The 15,617-nt window shown below is 36.4% G+C and overlaps 1 protein-coding gene across 1 annotated transcript in view; it reads left to right on the top strand.

Annotated features, from left to right (window-relative positions):
• Positions 1–15,617, top strand: part of LOC107664319 (actin-binding LIM protein 3-like) — an 82,325-nt gene that overhangs the window by 57,027 nt on the left and 9,681 nt on the right. Inside the window, exons 7-15 of the mRNA XM_016454845.1 lie at positions 2,037–2,124; positions 4,669–4,727; positions 4,826–4,897; positions 7,186–7,341; positions 8,091–8,120; positions 8,337–8,466; positions 9,852–9,950; positions 10,282–10,332; positions 14,274–14,397. Of these exons, the coding sequence (XP_016310331.1) occupies positions 2,037–2,124; positions 4,669–4,727; positions 4,826–4,897; positions 7,186–7,341; positions 8,091–8,120; positions 8,337–8,466; positions 9,852–9,950; positions 10,282–10,332; positions 14,274–14,397 (809 nt within the window). The remainder of the gene's footprint in view (positions 1–2,036; positions 2,125–4,668; positions 4,728–4,825; positions 4,898–7,185; positions 7,342–8,090; positions 8,121–8,336; positions 8,467–9,851; positions 9,951–10,281; positions 10,333–14,273; positions 14,398–15,617) is intronic.

The following is a 15,617-nucleotide window of genomic DNA, read 5'->3' as shown; positions in this document are numbered from 1 at the left end:
GATATTATATAATAGCTGCTTTTTTGAACATTTTAGCAATTTAAAAATATTAAAAAAGGATTTTTTACACAGCACCCCTGCTCTCGACAGACGGCACCCCGGTTGGGAAACACTGCTCTAGCTCATAAACTGGCCTTCTTTCGCCACCTACTCTGTGCCTCCTCTCCACTATGCCCCTTTCTTTGGGCTTCCTAATGAGACAACATTTGGTGTATTTGCAGTGTTAGTCTATAAATAGCAACTGTCATACTAGTCTTAAGTACTTACTTTTTATATTTTTATTATTCTTTTTTTTTTATTTTACCTTTATTTAACCAGGAAATTTAAAAACTCTTAAGATTTAAAATTTCATTTACAAGAGGGTCCTGGCCAAGATAGGCAGCACATATAGTTACACATAAAACAAAATACATTTGTTTACATACACAGAAACATACACAAATCACTCAAAACATTTGCAATCAGGTGACTCTACAAATAGATCCTTTAAAATACATTTAAAATCATTTAGTGATACCAACTCTTTTAAGCATAACTTATCTTGTAGTTGATTCCAATCAAATGGAGCAGCATAACTAAATACCCGTTGACCCAATTACTATTACATACATAATAGGCAGTTATTTTGTTGGTCTTTATTCTTCTAATGTAGTTAGTTCCAAACAAAGTCACAAAAGAATCCATGGTTGTGTCTCTGAGCAGCTCAGACCATTTAGTGTTTTTGAAGAGAATTTGAGTGAATGATTCAAATTACTTACTGAAGAGAGTCACTTGTTTTGTTCCTGAATGAATAAGTGTTTTGAACAAATTGTTTGAGTGACTGATTCAATGACTCATTCATAAAAACAGTCACATGATTCATCGTTAAATTAATCAGTTGCGTGAATGATTCAACCGACTCTTTCATGAAGACAGTCACGTTTCACTCCTTAATGAATCAGTTTTGTACTATAATTCAGTTTAGTAAGTGATTAAATGGTTGAGTGACGCTTTCAGAAAGTCATGTTTTTTCCTGAATGAATGAATGTTTTTAATGAATCATTTGAGTGACTGATTCAGTGACTCATTCATGAAGACGGTCACATGTCTTGTTTATCAGTGAATCAGTGTTTTGTACAAATTGTTTTAGTGGCTCATTCAGTGATTCATTCATAAAGACAGTCACATATTTTGTTGCTGAATCATTTCTAGTTAATTAGTTTTGAACCGAGCCAAGTGATTAAATGATTCAATGTCTCGTTTACAATGACAGTCACATGTGATGTTCGGTTTTAAATCAATCAGTTCAGTGAATGATTAAATAATTCAATGATTCATTCATAAACACATTGTGTGTAGTACCTGAATAAATTCGTATTTTTTAATGAATCAGCTGAGTGAATGATTCCAATGACTCACTTATAAAGACAGTCACTAGTCGCCACCTACTGGTGTAACAACGTAAATACAAACTGTGAAAGTGTCAGTACTGTTGGACTGTTACAGCAGCACTGCTGGTATGCTGCTTGACTAGCTTGAAGGACCAGTATTAACTGTTGTATAATTTTAATTGTAATACATGAATGCCTTTTTACCCCGTACACTTAGGGGACATTTCTGTTCTATCTAATTTGTCCCATTTCCTCAAGTAGAACTCTAAACAACCAGTGTAAATATTAAAAAAATTGTTAATTCTCTGCAGTTCCATCAACAAGCTCATATTTTTTTTAACTGGCCCAGGGGAACAATTCTCTCAATTACTGATTCTTGGCACTGAAGGATCTACGTAAGCTTTAAATGTGTGTACGGTGAGCAAGAGAGTCATTACACGTCTGTAGAGCTGAAATGAGTCTTGAGCAGTATTAAAACAGCAATAAAGGAGGAGTGCTTTGTTGCTTAATATGGAGGACACTGTTGAGACAAGTATATGTTTATTGTGCTCATGATAATGGGTTTAACAGGTGGAGCATTTATGTGCTGTACATGTTTTAAAATCTTTTAGAGTATCCTACAATATTTTCTTATTCCTCTGTTTGTCCCTGTCTTTCTCTGTCCAGGCTGGAGGGAAGCACTACCACCCCACTTGTGCTCGCTGTGCCAGGTGTAAGATGACGTTTATAGAAGGAGAGGAGATGTATCTCACAGGTGAGGAGAGGTTACAGAGGCCAACAGCCGACACTTTCCATGAATAGGGTGCAAAGTAGGGCCTGAAACTCTTCCAAATAAGGATGTGATTTTTTTTTTATTTTTCAACAAATGGTCAGTGAAAGTTGCTTAACTTTCAGAAAATGGTGATTGTCAACCTCAAGTGGTCGAACTACAAATTATATGAGCTGTTTTATTTTCTATTCATTTTCTATGAGCTTTGCAATTACTTAAATGTGGAAACGTCTAACTATAGTTTTAAACACCTAGTTTAATTTTTTTCTAACAATGAACATTAAAAATAGATAAATATATAATATAATATAAATATATATAATATATTTAAAATTAAATACAATTTTAAGATTTCTAAAATTAACAAATAAACTTTATGGAATGAGATAACATCAAAATTGAATGAGATAATATACCTGATTTACTGCAATTTAGAAAGTGTCCAAATAATAATACTTCTTGAGTGTCTCTATTTAAAAGTTATATTATTGGGTGGGGGGCATTGGGCATGAGCCTTCCATAATGTGTATACATTAACATGAGAAATCTCAAATGTCTCAGGTGCCTATGGGATTTGCATTGATGAGCAAAGATCTTATGTCCCAGACAACTGAACACAGAAATTAAAAAGCAGGCACTCATTGACATACAGAGAAGTAAGAGTATACAGCTACTGTATGACATTAAAGTGACTTTAGGAGATTTTTAAACTTTTCATTGCACACTTTGGCAATTCTTGTGAGAAACCTTGTGAAAGATGTTTTCTGAAATGTATGAGAGATTAAAAGGATTTTAAAAAAATTACTCAAAGTAAGTTACTCAAACAAAAATATCAAATTGCATTTCATTAAATCATGTTTTTGTTTAGAAAAAATAATTGAGATATTCATTCACAAGTTCATCCTTGTGACAGAGCAGATGAGCACTTTGCTTATAAAAGAGCTCTTTATAGAATATTCCATGACAATCTTTCAATACTAGCTTCATTTCCAGACCATCATGAACAATATGCAAGATTCATGTGGGAGATAAAGGCTGTAGTGAGACTTTTATGAAGAAACTGATGTTGTTCCACAAAGAGTCACAAAGGCTCATCTTGATCTGTCTCAATGCCCCATTCAGTGGATTTCCTCTGTAGAATTGTGTGATCGCTCATATGACTTCCAGTGCCAGCAGCTGGCGGACATTAGAATGCACCGCAGGTCTTTCTCTGTGTTTGTCTGTTCTGTTTCACATTCAGCGCGGAGATGTGTAAGTATGTTACAGGCTAGCGAATACGTCTCGAGGTAAATGCATTTAAAAGTCAGCAGAGCCGGCTGTCAACACATTACTATCATGCAAAAAGAGAGAGGTACGTAGGGAACAAGAAAGGGAGAGAATGAGCCAGGCAGAGACAGAGCATCGGATTAAAAAACCCATTAATCTGAAATCAAAATACCACAGTTGAATGAATGCACTCTGGCCTTTCTTCTCATAGAGTCATTACATTAAATGTATTTGCCTTAGCTTGAGTTATCCATCTGCTTCCAAATCTCAAACTCACCACTAAGGTCAGGAGGAATGTGATTGGCAGGCAGGTCTAAGATGCCAAACTGAATAAAATGTACAATAAAAATCTCAGTGCAAGTCCATTAGGTCCACATTTTCTTCAAAAAAGCCATGGCGCCAGTGTCTACTCAAAAAATATTTTCAGTTTATAATATAAATCAGATTATGAATGTAGAAATATGATTTAAATCTTACCAATTAAAAGTTTGGGTTCAGTAAGATCTTTAAATGTTTTTGAACGAAGTCTCTTATTCTCACTAAGTCTGCATCAGCAGGAATGTGACTGGCAGGCAGGTCCAAAATGGCAAATTGAATAAAATTTGCAATAAAAATGTCATAGTGCAAGTCCATCAGGGACATTTTCTTCAAAAAAGGACATGGAGCCAGTGCCTACTCCAAAAAAAAAAAAAGAGAGAGATGACAGCGCAAAAAAAAAAAAATTTATTTAAAAAAAATAAAAAAGAGAGAGAATATATATATTCAGTTTATAAAATGTAGAAGTATGATTTAAATTTAATACCACTTTTATATCCTAATGATTAAAAGTTTGGGTTCAGTAAGATATTTTATTTTAATATGTTATGTTTTTGAAATAAGTCTCTTATTCTCACTAAGTCTGCATCAAAAAATACAATGAAATAGTAATATTTTGAAATATTATTACAATTTAACATGTTAGTGAAATGTTTTATTAGTATAAATGTTGAAACTGTGATAATCTTTTAACATCATTTATTTGAAATATTTTGTAACAATGTAAAGGTCTTTACTGTCACTTTTGCTCTTTTTAATGTATCCTTGCTAAATAAATAAAAAAAAATCTTACTGGTCAACTGAAATCCATGTGGTTTAATCTCATAATCCCACTTTTTACGTTTTAAATCAAGTCATCTTAAAATGTCTTGAATTAACACATGGCTGGATTAGAAGTTTTATGCGCTGTATCTAACGTTCTCCTCTTTGTTTGGCTCTGTTTCTCAGGTTCAGAGGTGTGGCATCCTGTGTGTAAACAAGCATCTCGAGCAGAGAGGAAACTGAGAGTAAATGTCTTTTTTTTAACAGTTACACACTGATTTTCAAAATTCCTGCAGATCTCACTCTGAAGCTCTTCTGTTTTCTTCCTTATTTTATTTTACAGCTCAGACGCACATCAGAAACCTCCATCTCTCCGCCAGGCTCTAGCATTAGTTCACCCAGCAGAGTCATCTGTGTAAGTAGCCATTCACTGTCCAGCTCGAAAGAAAACGACAGATCTGTAAATGATACAAAATCAGAACATTTGATTTTAAAATTATGATACTTTTTGTCATTATTTTGACATGTGTTCATGTTAATGTTAGGTACAATTTAAAGGGACAGTTCACCCAAAAATGAAAATTCAGTCACCTTTTATTCATTCAGTCATGTTGATCCAAACCTGTATGACTGTATTTCTTTTGTGGAATACAAAAACACTGTACAGTTATCACCAAATTACCAAATTTGATTATATAAATAATGACAGAACATCCATTTTTGAATGAACTGTTCTTTTATTGTTACAATATTTGACATACCCTGCCATGAAAAGTAGTGTAAAAGTAGTAAAAGTTTGGGGGGTTTTTTTTGAGAGAGAGAGAGAGAGAGAAGTTCACCCAAAAATGAAAATTCAGTCACCTTTTATTCATTCAGTCATGTTGATCCAAACCTGTATGACTGTATTTCTTTTGTGGAATACAAAAACACTGTACAGTTATCACCAAATTACCAAATTTGATTATATAAATAATGACAGAACATCCATTTTTGAATGAACTGTTCTTTTATTGTTACAATATTTGACATACACTGCCATGAAAAGTAGTGTAAAAGTAGTAAAAGTTTGGGGGGTTTTTTTTGAGAGAGAGAGAGAGAATACTTATACTTGAGCAAGGATGCATTAAACTGATTAAAAGTTACAGTAAAGACTTTTATAATGTTACAAAAGATTCCTATTTCACATAAATGCTGTTTTATTTCTTGGTTTGGTTTCCATAAAAATAGTGAGCAGCACAGCTTTTCAACATTGATAATAAGAAATGTTTCAAATCAGCATATTAGAATTATTTCTGAAGGATCATGTGGCACTGAAGACTGGAGTAATGGCTGCTGAAAATTGAGCTTTGCATCACAGGAATAAATTACATTTTAAAATACATTAAAATTGAAAACATTTATTTTAAATTATAAAAATATTTCACAATATTACAGTTTTTACTGTGTTTTTGATCATATAAATGCAGCCTTGGTGAGCATAAGAGACTTCTTTCAAAACCATTAAAAATCTTGTTAACCCCAAACACTGGATTGGTAGTGTAAAATGCCATGAAGATTCCTGTGGTTTCTCAACTAGTACATCATGGCACATGACAGTCACAGGTTTGATTTCCAGAGAATGCATGTACTGATAAAATGTATAGCTTGAATGCACTGAAGGTTGCTTTGGATAAAAGCATCTGTCAAATGCATAAATGTAAGTATTATTGGCCATCCCAAGATGGATGACTCTCGTGCTTGAGTTTATTGGCTTGTTCATAATGTGTTTGTGTGCGTTCTGCAGTGGTGCCGTCATTAACATCACATGTGGAAGTAAAGGCCAGCCCGAGTGTGTAACCTTTTTGCAGTGTGTGTGTGATTGATGTATGCATAACACATTGTAAGCATATACGCTGGCAAGCCCTGCAGCTACATACTCTGCTGAAGGTCAAGCGTGACACGTGCTGAAGGTCAAGCTGTACATCTGTGAGATTCAAATCGAAATGAAACCCTTAAAATACTATCTGGGATCATTGGTAAAGAAAGTCACCAATTAAAATGTTTTAAAGGGATAGTTCACTCAAATATGAAAGTGTGTCATCATTTACTCACCCTCGTGTCGTTCCAAATCAGTACAACTTTCTTTATCCTGTTGAACACAAAATAAAATGCTTTGTTAAACTGTTTTTGTCCATACGATGAAGGTCAGTGTGGTCCAAAACAACACTGGACCCTTACATAGTATGGAGGGGGTGGGGGGGCATGGAGACATTTTTCAAAATATATTTTTTGTTTCACTTAAGTAAGTAAGTCATACAGGTTTGAAATGACATGAGGGTGGGTAAATGATGATGGTTTTCATTTTTGGTTTAACTATCCCTTGAAATAGTATTTGGGTCATGTAGTTTATACATCCAAAATAAAAACAGAAACTTCAGTTTGCATGTTAACTTTATACTTATCCCACAAAAATGATGTCATAAGCAGTCTTATCAAATCCACTATGACATTTTTGTAGCATTTATGTGCTATATTACAGTTTCAATAATGAGCTCAATTGTATTCTAACGGCACTTGCTTTAAAGTGTGCCAACTGGGCTTATTCCCACACTTAATTGTATTGTTAATGTTGCTGTCGCCTGTCATCATTGCTGTTTTTTTCAGGCCTGCCCATTGCATTTGACGTGTGAGTGTGTGTATCTGTCACGTGTCCCTCCTCCTCAGGCAAAAATGGAGAACGAGATCCTTGATTACAAAGACTTGGCGGCGCTACCTAAGGTTAAAGCCATTTATGAAGTGCAGAGGCCAGACTTCTGGTCCAATGAGCCCAGTCACAGATACTGCTCCGATGACAGGCTAGAGCGTCTCAGCTTTGGGGAGGTACTGCCCTAGAGGACCACTAGAGCCACTCTGGGTCGACTTTTAGCATGTCTCCCCCTGTTGCCGTATCTACTGGCCTGGTCCTAGCCGAGCTTAGCTTTGAGTTTCTCATCTATGTTGCATCCGTTGGCTGGCTGTATGCTTTTGTTTACTGAAGCACTATGTTGTGCCTTTCTCCCACTATTAATAGTGAATATGAATGCTTTTGGTTGAGCCACCTTGCTTTAGTTTGCTTTTGGAAAGCTCTCTGAAAAACGCTAGCAATTTGTGTGATGTTGCTTAAATGGACAGTTTACCCAAAACTTCGCAATTCTATCATTTACTCCCCCTCGAATTGTTCTAAACCTGTATGTTTGAGGAACACAAAAGGAGATGTTTAGCAGAATGTCGATGCTGCTCTGATTTTTACATTGAAGCGAACTGTGACCACAAGCTACTTAATAATTTTGTTTGTAGTATATAGAAGAAAAATCATAGTTTGGAATGACATGAGACTGAGTAAATGATAGGATGAACTATCTATAGCTGGGTGAACTATCTCTTGAATTTATGTTTGCTGAGTAGATAATGTTGAGTTCTACAGTTCTGCAGGAGATGCAAAATAGGTTGGTCTGATCACAGTGGCTCCTTCACCTCCGTCCTCTTGCTCTTTTCACTCCCCTTACACATCAGATGTCATGGAGGAAGAGACTGAAGGTTTATCTCTGATTTACTGTTGTACTCACTCTCTCCTTTTTTTGTCTCCACAGTCTTTGGGCACACTCTCCCCTTATTCTCAGGTAAAAGTTTTGACTCAAATTTACTGTGTTAAGTCCACAGCAATATATTTTGCAACCAAGCTATCAATCTGTCTAAAGTAGATTTAGCACGTAAGTGTGTGATTAAGTGTGTTAAATTGACAGTTGTTGCTCTATGAATCATTTTGGTCACTGAGTAAATACAAATGAGAGATTCTCACAGTCATAGTTATGAATAATGACATTTGATGTGACTAGGACATGTATGACAGTATGGACATGAGGATGAGAAGATCCTCCAGTCCGGGGTACATAGACTCCCCCACCTACAGCAGACAGGGCATGTCTCCCATCATGCCCCGCTCTCCACAGCACTACTACAGATACGGTGAGTCCCTGCTGCTGAGCAGAAACAAATACACTCTCATCCCTGATTTATGGGATGCTGGTGTAACCAGCTTGCGGCTTCATCAGAAAACTATGCAAGTTGACCAGCATTTCTTGCTGGTAAACTACATGGATAGTGGACCAGCACTAACCAGCTTGAATCAGCATACTGGTCTAAGCTGGTCTTTTCAGCAGGAATGGCTTGAGAACTATACTGAATATGCAGTATAGTGGAAAATATACTATATATTTCTTGCTTTGCCTGTATACATAAAATTGTGGTTTGCCGTTATATAGCAAGGACATTGAACAAAAGTTCAAAACCTTTTGCAAGAGTATTGTTACTGGGGTAGTACCCTTGCATTTAGGTACTAATATGTACTGTACATTTTAGGTACTGATATGTACATTTAAGGTATCAGTATGCATCCTTTATGGGTAAATAAGGTACACAGGTTTACCTTTTGAAAAGGTACCACTCCAGTACAGCTTTTGTATCTTTTTTATGAGAGTGTAGTGACTGATGTTGAGTACTGATAGTGATTTTAAAGTCAGCATGAAATGATATTCACAACCTCTGTAATGTGATTTATTTACAAATAAAATGGGACGTTCAGTGACAAAAGAGAAAGGAGAAGTGCTATTTTAGTATTATTTAGATACTATTATAGTATTTATTCGTATTTTGAAGTACCTTTTATTTTTATATTTTGTTTTCATTTTAATTTGTTTGAGTAATTTTGTCATGTTTTTATCATTTTATAATTTTTTATATTTCTATTTATCTTTATTTTTATTTCAGTTGTAGTTTGCTAGTACATTTAGTACTTCAACTTCAACTTGTTTTATTTCAGTTAGTCACCAATGCAACATTTGTGATTATTTTATTTTGTTTCAGCTTTATTTCAATTAACGGAAATATATTTTAATTTATTTAACAATATCAACACTGGGAAAGACAGTACTTTATTCATCTGGAATTGATTGGATCTTAAAGTTGTGATGTGACCCAAAAATTATTCAATTTTGATTAAATAAATTTTTAAAATAATGAGATTGTGATGAATTATTTACAACAAGAGCACAATAAGAGATTTCATGTTGACTTTAACTAAAATAAGCTTTATAGGCTTTTTATGTGGGATATGTTTGGTTGTTATTTGGGAGTGTGTCCCGCCATTCCACCCACATCCTATGCACCCCTCTGTCTGGCACAGTATGTCTTTTCTTCTGTTTTGAAATGCATACTGTCCCTGCCTGGCTAATCTTGGATCATTGATCTGATGATCGCCGGTGTGATGATTGAGTGTGTGTGGTTAGGGCGCACAGGAACTGTGCACTCATGCTCTGGTTCTGTTACTGTCATTGGCTTGGGGCTTGCTACAGGCACTGAGAGTGGCAGAAGTTCACCCTATTACAATCAGCTAGATGCCCGGTCCAGCACGCCCACCACAAACCAAGCTCCCAAGCATTTCCATGTGCCAGGTAGGCCAGGCCTCGACATTCACCTCATTGGCTGCTGTCATCATTGTCATATTCATCCAGCAGTATATATGAATGTAAATTAAAGTCTTGTTAATGGATCAAAGTCTCTGTAACTGTTGAATATGTCTATGCTATACATCTGTAGTATGGCTGTACTCCTTTTTTGTGTTCTCTTCAACCCTTCCACTCTCCTCCACCTTACCCTAAAGGTCCCTGGAAGCCTGAAAAGGAAGAACAAAAAAGCATTTCCTGCCCCGTTTACTTTGCTTTCTTCTGCCTGTCACTTACATCTCCTCCATGTTTTATTTCTAATCTCTCCCTTTCTTCCCAGCCACAGGGGAGCCCAACATCTACAGGAAGCCTCCCATCTATAAGAGACATGGTATAGTGTACTCGGCCTGCTCTGGCCTGTTTTCCCTCACGCTCAGTCCTGAGGCTGTGTGGGCTCATGGGAAAGATGTGTCTGATTAGTGTTAGTGTCATCCATAGCTGTCCTCCAGCAAACCCTTTAGTCTAAAAGACTTTAAGAGTCGTGAGCAAATGAGGAAGAAAAACAGCTCATATTAAATTACTAGAGGATTTGGCGTGCACAAATGAAGTATATACCATGGTACACATGTTAGAAGTAGCTTAATACAGTTGCAAGAACACTTATGTGAACCTTTTTGGATTGAACTAGTATTCTGTATAAATTGGTCATTGAATTTGATCTGATCTCTGATATAAATCATAACAATAGATGAATACGGTCTGCTTAAAAAAATATTAGACAAACTGTTATACGTCTTTCCATCTTCAGTGAACCAGTGCAAAATAGAAAAAGTATGCAAATACTTATATATAAAGTAAATGCTTTTTATATAACTGCCACACGTTTTCTATAATTGCAGATCTGCAACAGTCAGGATAAATTTTGCCTGTTTGTTTAAGCAAACTGTGTTTATCTACTATTTTATGACCGATATATTAAGAAAATCATGTAAATCAAATGGATTCACATTCTTTATTTCTTGGAACTGTATGTCTTAGGTGAAAAAAGGATAAGAAATTGTCCTTTCTGCTCAAGCATCAGAGTGCATCCTGCTTTCCGTTTCGTGCATGACAGAAGAATGTAGAACTGGCACGAGCGCATCCTTGCTTCTACAGGAGGGTGATGAAGAAAGGATGAGGCTTGCTGAGGCATGGTTAAAACTTGCCATGCCCCCCCTCTGCTTTAGATCGACTGGGAAGTGACCGCATTTGATGCCACAGAGAAGCCCCACTGAAGTTACGCTCAACCCTGTTGAGAAACCGCTGTTAGGAAGGCAAACCTGTTTAAGCATGAAATGAGCAAGCGTGAAAGTCTAAACATCCTACGGTAGTTCACAGAGTTCAAATGGCTGCCATATTGTTTCTGATAACACACTGAATGTTACATGTACTGTAGGGACTAGGTAAGTCCCTACACTACTTCTGTTAGTTATTTGGTGGCAAATCCTTTGATAGATTGTTGTTTATGTGCATATCTCTGTCTGTTCATTCATAAATTTGCAATCTCACAACTTTTTGTCAAGTACATTGGTTAGTATGTCCTCAAAATGCCATGAACTCTAACCCTTTAACTCAACAATAGTAATAGTACATCTTTCCCTTAACTGCATGTCTCTGTGTGTGTATTTATATGTGTGTATTCTGTATAAATGTGCATTACAGACTTGTGCCATTTTCCGTATGATTAATTATGATCCTTGTTTTTGATTATAACAAAATAATAAATAATAACATTATACCTGATATATTTTAAAGATAATAAAGTGGGTTAATGGGTAATAAAGGGCTCAACATTAAGGATTTTATCTGGGCTCAACAGTTCAGATTTTTTGCCATGCCAGTGTTTTCACCCCACCAAAAAAGTTATGTATTTTCATGTAATCCAGAAAAATATTATTTCATACTTTATGTATTTTTGTCAGGAACAAAAAATGAAGGATAATAATAATAATAATAATAATAATGATGATGATGATCAGTGTTGGGGTAGCGCATTACAAGTACCATAATCAGATTACTTTTTTATGTAACTAGTAATGTAACGTATTACTTATAAATTTGCAATGAAATGTCTGAGTTACTTTTTCAAATAAGTAACGCAAGTTACTTTGCTTTCCCATTTATTCACTGATACCTTATTAATATCACTTTTGGTGTGAAAGGGCTCTTACAGTTACCCAAAATATAACTTTAGTGTTTTTTGTTATTAAAAAACAAATAAGCATGCCCAACCCAACTGACAAAAAGTAACACAAAAGCAATGTAGAGCAATACTTACCATAAAAAATGACTAAGTAACACAATTAGTTAATTTTTATGGAGTAACGCAGTATTGTAATGCATTACTTTTAATAGTGATTTTCTCCAACACTGATAATAATACAAATAATAATAATAAATGAAACATGTTTTATGTTGACAAATATCAAAAGACAAATTTTCACAGCAATCAGCTGGCTTGAAACTATTGAGTCCTGTAATATATACTATAGGACCAGATATAATCTTTGTCCACATTTTCTTTAGGAGAAATTGGGAAATGGCTTTAAACGTGGTATGGTGTGCAATATTGTGTGAATAATAGTTGCTCCAATACTTCAGACATTTTCTGTGCAGTTCTGACCTTTTTTGAGGGATAAAATCTGTGTAATTAGTTGAAGTATACTAAATGGTGTTAAATGGAATGAAGCACACTAGACATTTATTGGTTGCTAACAGCAACAAATTAGCTAAAATGTTTAAAAGACAAACACACGGGGGGCAAGGGATATATAGAACTTTGTAAACAATAGCCGTTTGAGTTCTTCAAAGCTTTTGGTCGAGATTCTGTGTAGGCCTGCCAATTAGCATGGACAGTATACAACCACAGAGCTCTAGAAGGCATAAGGGAGATTAATTTGTTTCAGAGCTGCACTAATACTGCAGATTTATTTACTGGCCAGTTCAGATACTTGCACAGTCCGTCAAGTTCAGAAAGGTCAGAATCATCTCTGAGAGCTTGTTGGCTCAGTTTACATTTTGTGTGTAGTCAAGTGTGTATTTCCGTTTATCCTCATGTCACAAGCCTGTAATGAACACTTTACAAGGAATATTTTGCTACCCATATGGTGGATCGGCATGTGTAAGTGAAAAGTGTTATATTGTTGTAGATGTCTAGCTGTGTTTCTGCAGAAGACACATACTGTTGTCATGCAGATCATTTGCTTCTCTGCCATATGGGTACCAAACTTAAAATCTCACTGAAGACTCTTTGGGATGCAAATATTTCTTCCCTTATTCTTTTTTTTCCCCTTGTTTTTTCCCCTCACCACCTTAAATACAATTCCCTCCACCTCTACTTTCCTCGGTCACCATTCACTCTGTAAGTATTCTCTCTCCCTGCACGTCTGTCTGTCTACGTTTTGGGTTGTTTGTTTGTTCGAATGATCTCCAGTCCCTCACTTGCATTCCGTCTCTCATCCCTGTGAAGTCTTTTCCATTAGGGATTGGTAATATTCTGTGAGGCCTGTGCTTCTGTATTTGTGTTGAATCTTCTTGTGTGTGTTGTTTTATATGGATGGGAGTTCAGTGCTGTTTTTGACTGGTTTTGCTTTAGATTTGAAAGGCAATATATCAATATCTGTGTCGTTTCTAATAATACAGAGTTTTAAAGTGTTTTCTGTGGTTATTCAATATCTCATTTATATAAATACAGATGCTTAATATTGAGTGTTGTGGCTTGTGTTAAAGTCATTTCCTTCTGGGCTGTTTTGTGAGCGTTATATCTTTCTTACTGATGCCCCCTTAACACCTAGCATTGCATTAGCATTAGCATTACTTAGGTTGAGTTCCAATGTTTGTAGTGATTGAATAGAGATGTGTTTACCTATATTAAATAATTTCACCAGTAAAGGACGTTAATATGGTCTAGAAGGGAAGAAAATCAAGCAAAAAAAAAAAAAAAAGTGAAAGTGTCTGTGTGAAAATAGACTAGAAGAAGCATTAGTGAGGATTTGGGAAGCAAAACAAGAGATTCCAAATGCAGTTCAGAGGAGTAATGCATTGAATATTGTTCAAATCAGGTGATGAGATCTACTTTTAGGACCTGCTAAAAGTAGGTCATGTTCATGATCACAAAGCATCTTGGGTGCACTTACAGCTGGTTTTTGATGTGGATTGTGTGATCACTGAAAATGCATACTAATGTTAGATGTAAAGGGGGCCTGATTGTACTACTATGTGCTGTTATATCTCAAGCTTTTCCAAATATATAATCTTGACATACTCTCCCTACAGACAATCACTGCAATCCAGCAACCAAGAGCAAGACAAGTGAGGACATTGTCCAATCTTCCAAATTCCCATCAGCCTACTCGCCTGAACACTACCAGCACTCAGAGTCTGATTACTACCATTACACCAGCTCTCCTAAATGTAAGTGATGAATGTATTCTTAATGTCCTATGCGTTCAGTTCACTGGCCTCACAGCGCTTTCCTGTCCTTCACACCAGCCACAATCATTCCAAAAGTTTCCAAGTACAAGGATGTCAATAAAGATCCTATAGTCTCTGAATGTGGAAACAGTCAATGTGACTAAAATACATTTAGTACAGGGCTGTCCAAACTCGGTCCTGGAGGGCCAGTGTCCTGCAGAGTTTAGCTCCAACCCTAATTAAACACACCTGAACCAGCTAATCAAGCTCTTACTAGGCATAGAAACTTCCAGTCAGGTGTGTTGAGGCAAGTTGGAGAGCTAAACTCTGCAGGACACCGGCCCTCCAGGACCGAGTTTGGACAGCCCTGATTTAGTATGTCATAACAATAATGTATTTGTTTTGTGTTGCTGATAGCCAAGCGCACAACCCAGGAGAATTCCAACACACAGTCTTTAATAATAAATACAACACACCATAAACCGCAAACAATACTGGACAGCAAAGTGACTAAAACAGAGGGCTTCCCTGCAAACAAGCCTGCACTGGCCCTTTACGGGCCCACTTAGGGCTAGCCTAAGGGCCCCCAGCGGGCTGCCAGTGCAGGGCCTCTGAGATGTTGCTCATTGGCAAAACGTTGGCCCCTTAGTGCTGGCCCTGCATGGGCAGCCCTCACTTAGCCCCCAGGAATCCCTCACTAGGCCCACACTATTAATCTACAACAGGGGTGCCCAATTCTGGTCCTGGAGATCTACCTTCCTGCAGAGTTCAGTTCCAACCCTGATCAAACACACCTGTCTGCAATTATCAAGTGCTCCCTCAGATCCTAATTAGTTGGTTCAGCTAATCCCAACTAATTAGGATCTGAGGGAGCACTTGATAATTGCAGACAGGTGTGTTTGATCAGGGTTGGAGCTGAACTCTGTAGGAAGGTAGATCTCCAGGAACAGGGTTGGGCACCCCTGATCTACAACAGTACATCTGTTTCACGTTAAATACTTTTCAGATACTATAACTTAAGTCTTTGGGAAAAACAGTTATACACATCTGAAATGGATGCAGTCACCACATAACTAATGTCTATATTGTCAAAAACATACAGTAGTCAAAGGGATTTCAAATCAATAGATTTATTAAAGGGGTCAAAATGCTATTTTAAAGATCATTATTTTGTGTATTTGGTGTAACAGAATATGTTGACATGCTTTAATGTTCAAAAAACAC

The sequence above is a fragment of the Sinocyclocheilus anshuiensis genome, unplaced genomic scaffold (assembly GCF_001515605.1).
Source record: "Sinocyclocheilus anshuiensis isolate Anshui unplaced genomic scaffold, SAMN03320099.WGS_v1.1 scaffold111, whole genome shotgun sequence".
Taxonomy (NCBI): domain Eukaryota; kingdom Metazoa; phylum Chordata; class Actinopteri; order Cypriniformes; family Cyprinidae; genus Sinocyclocheilus; species Sinocyclocheilus anshuiensis.
The sequence above is the reverse complement of the archived record's forward strand: the minus strand, read 5'-3'. Positions and strand labels throughout refer to the sequence as shown.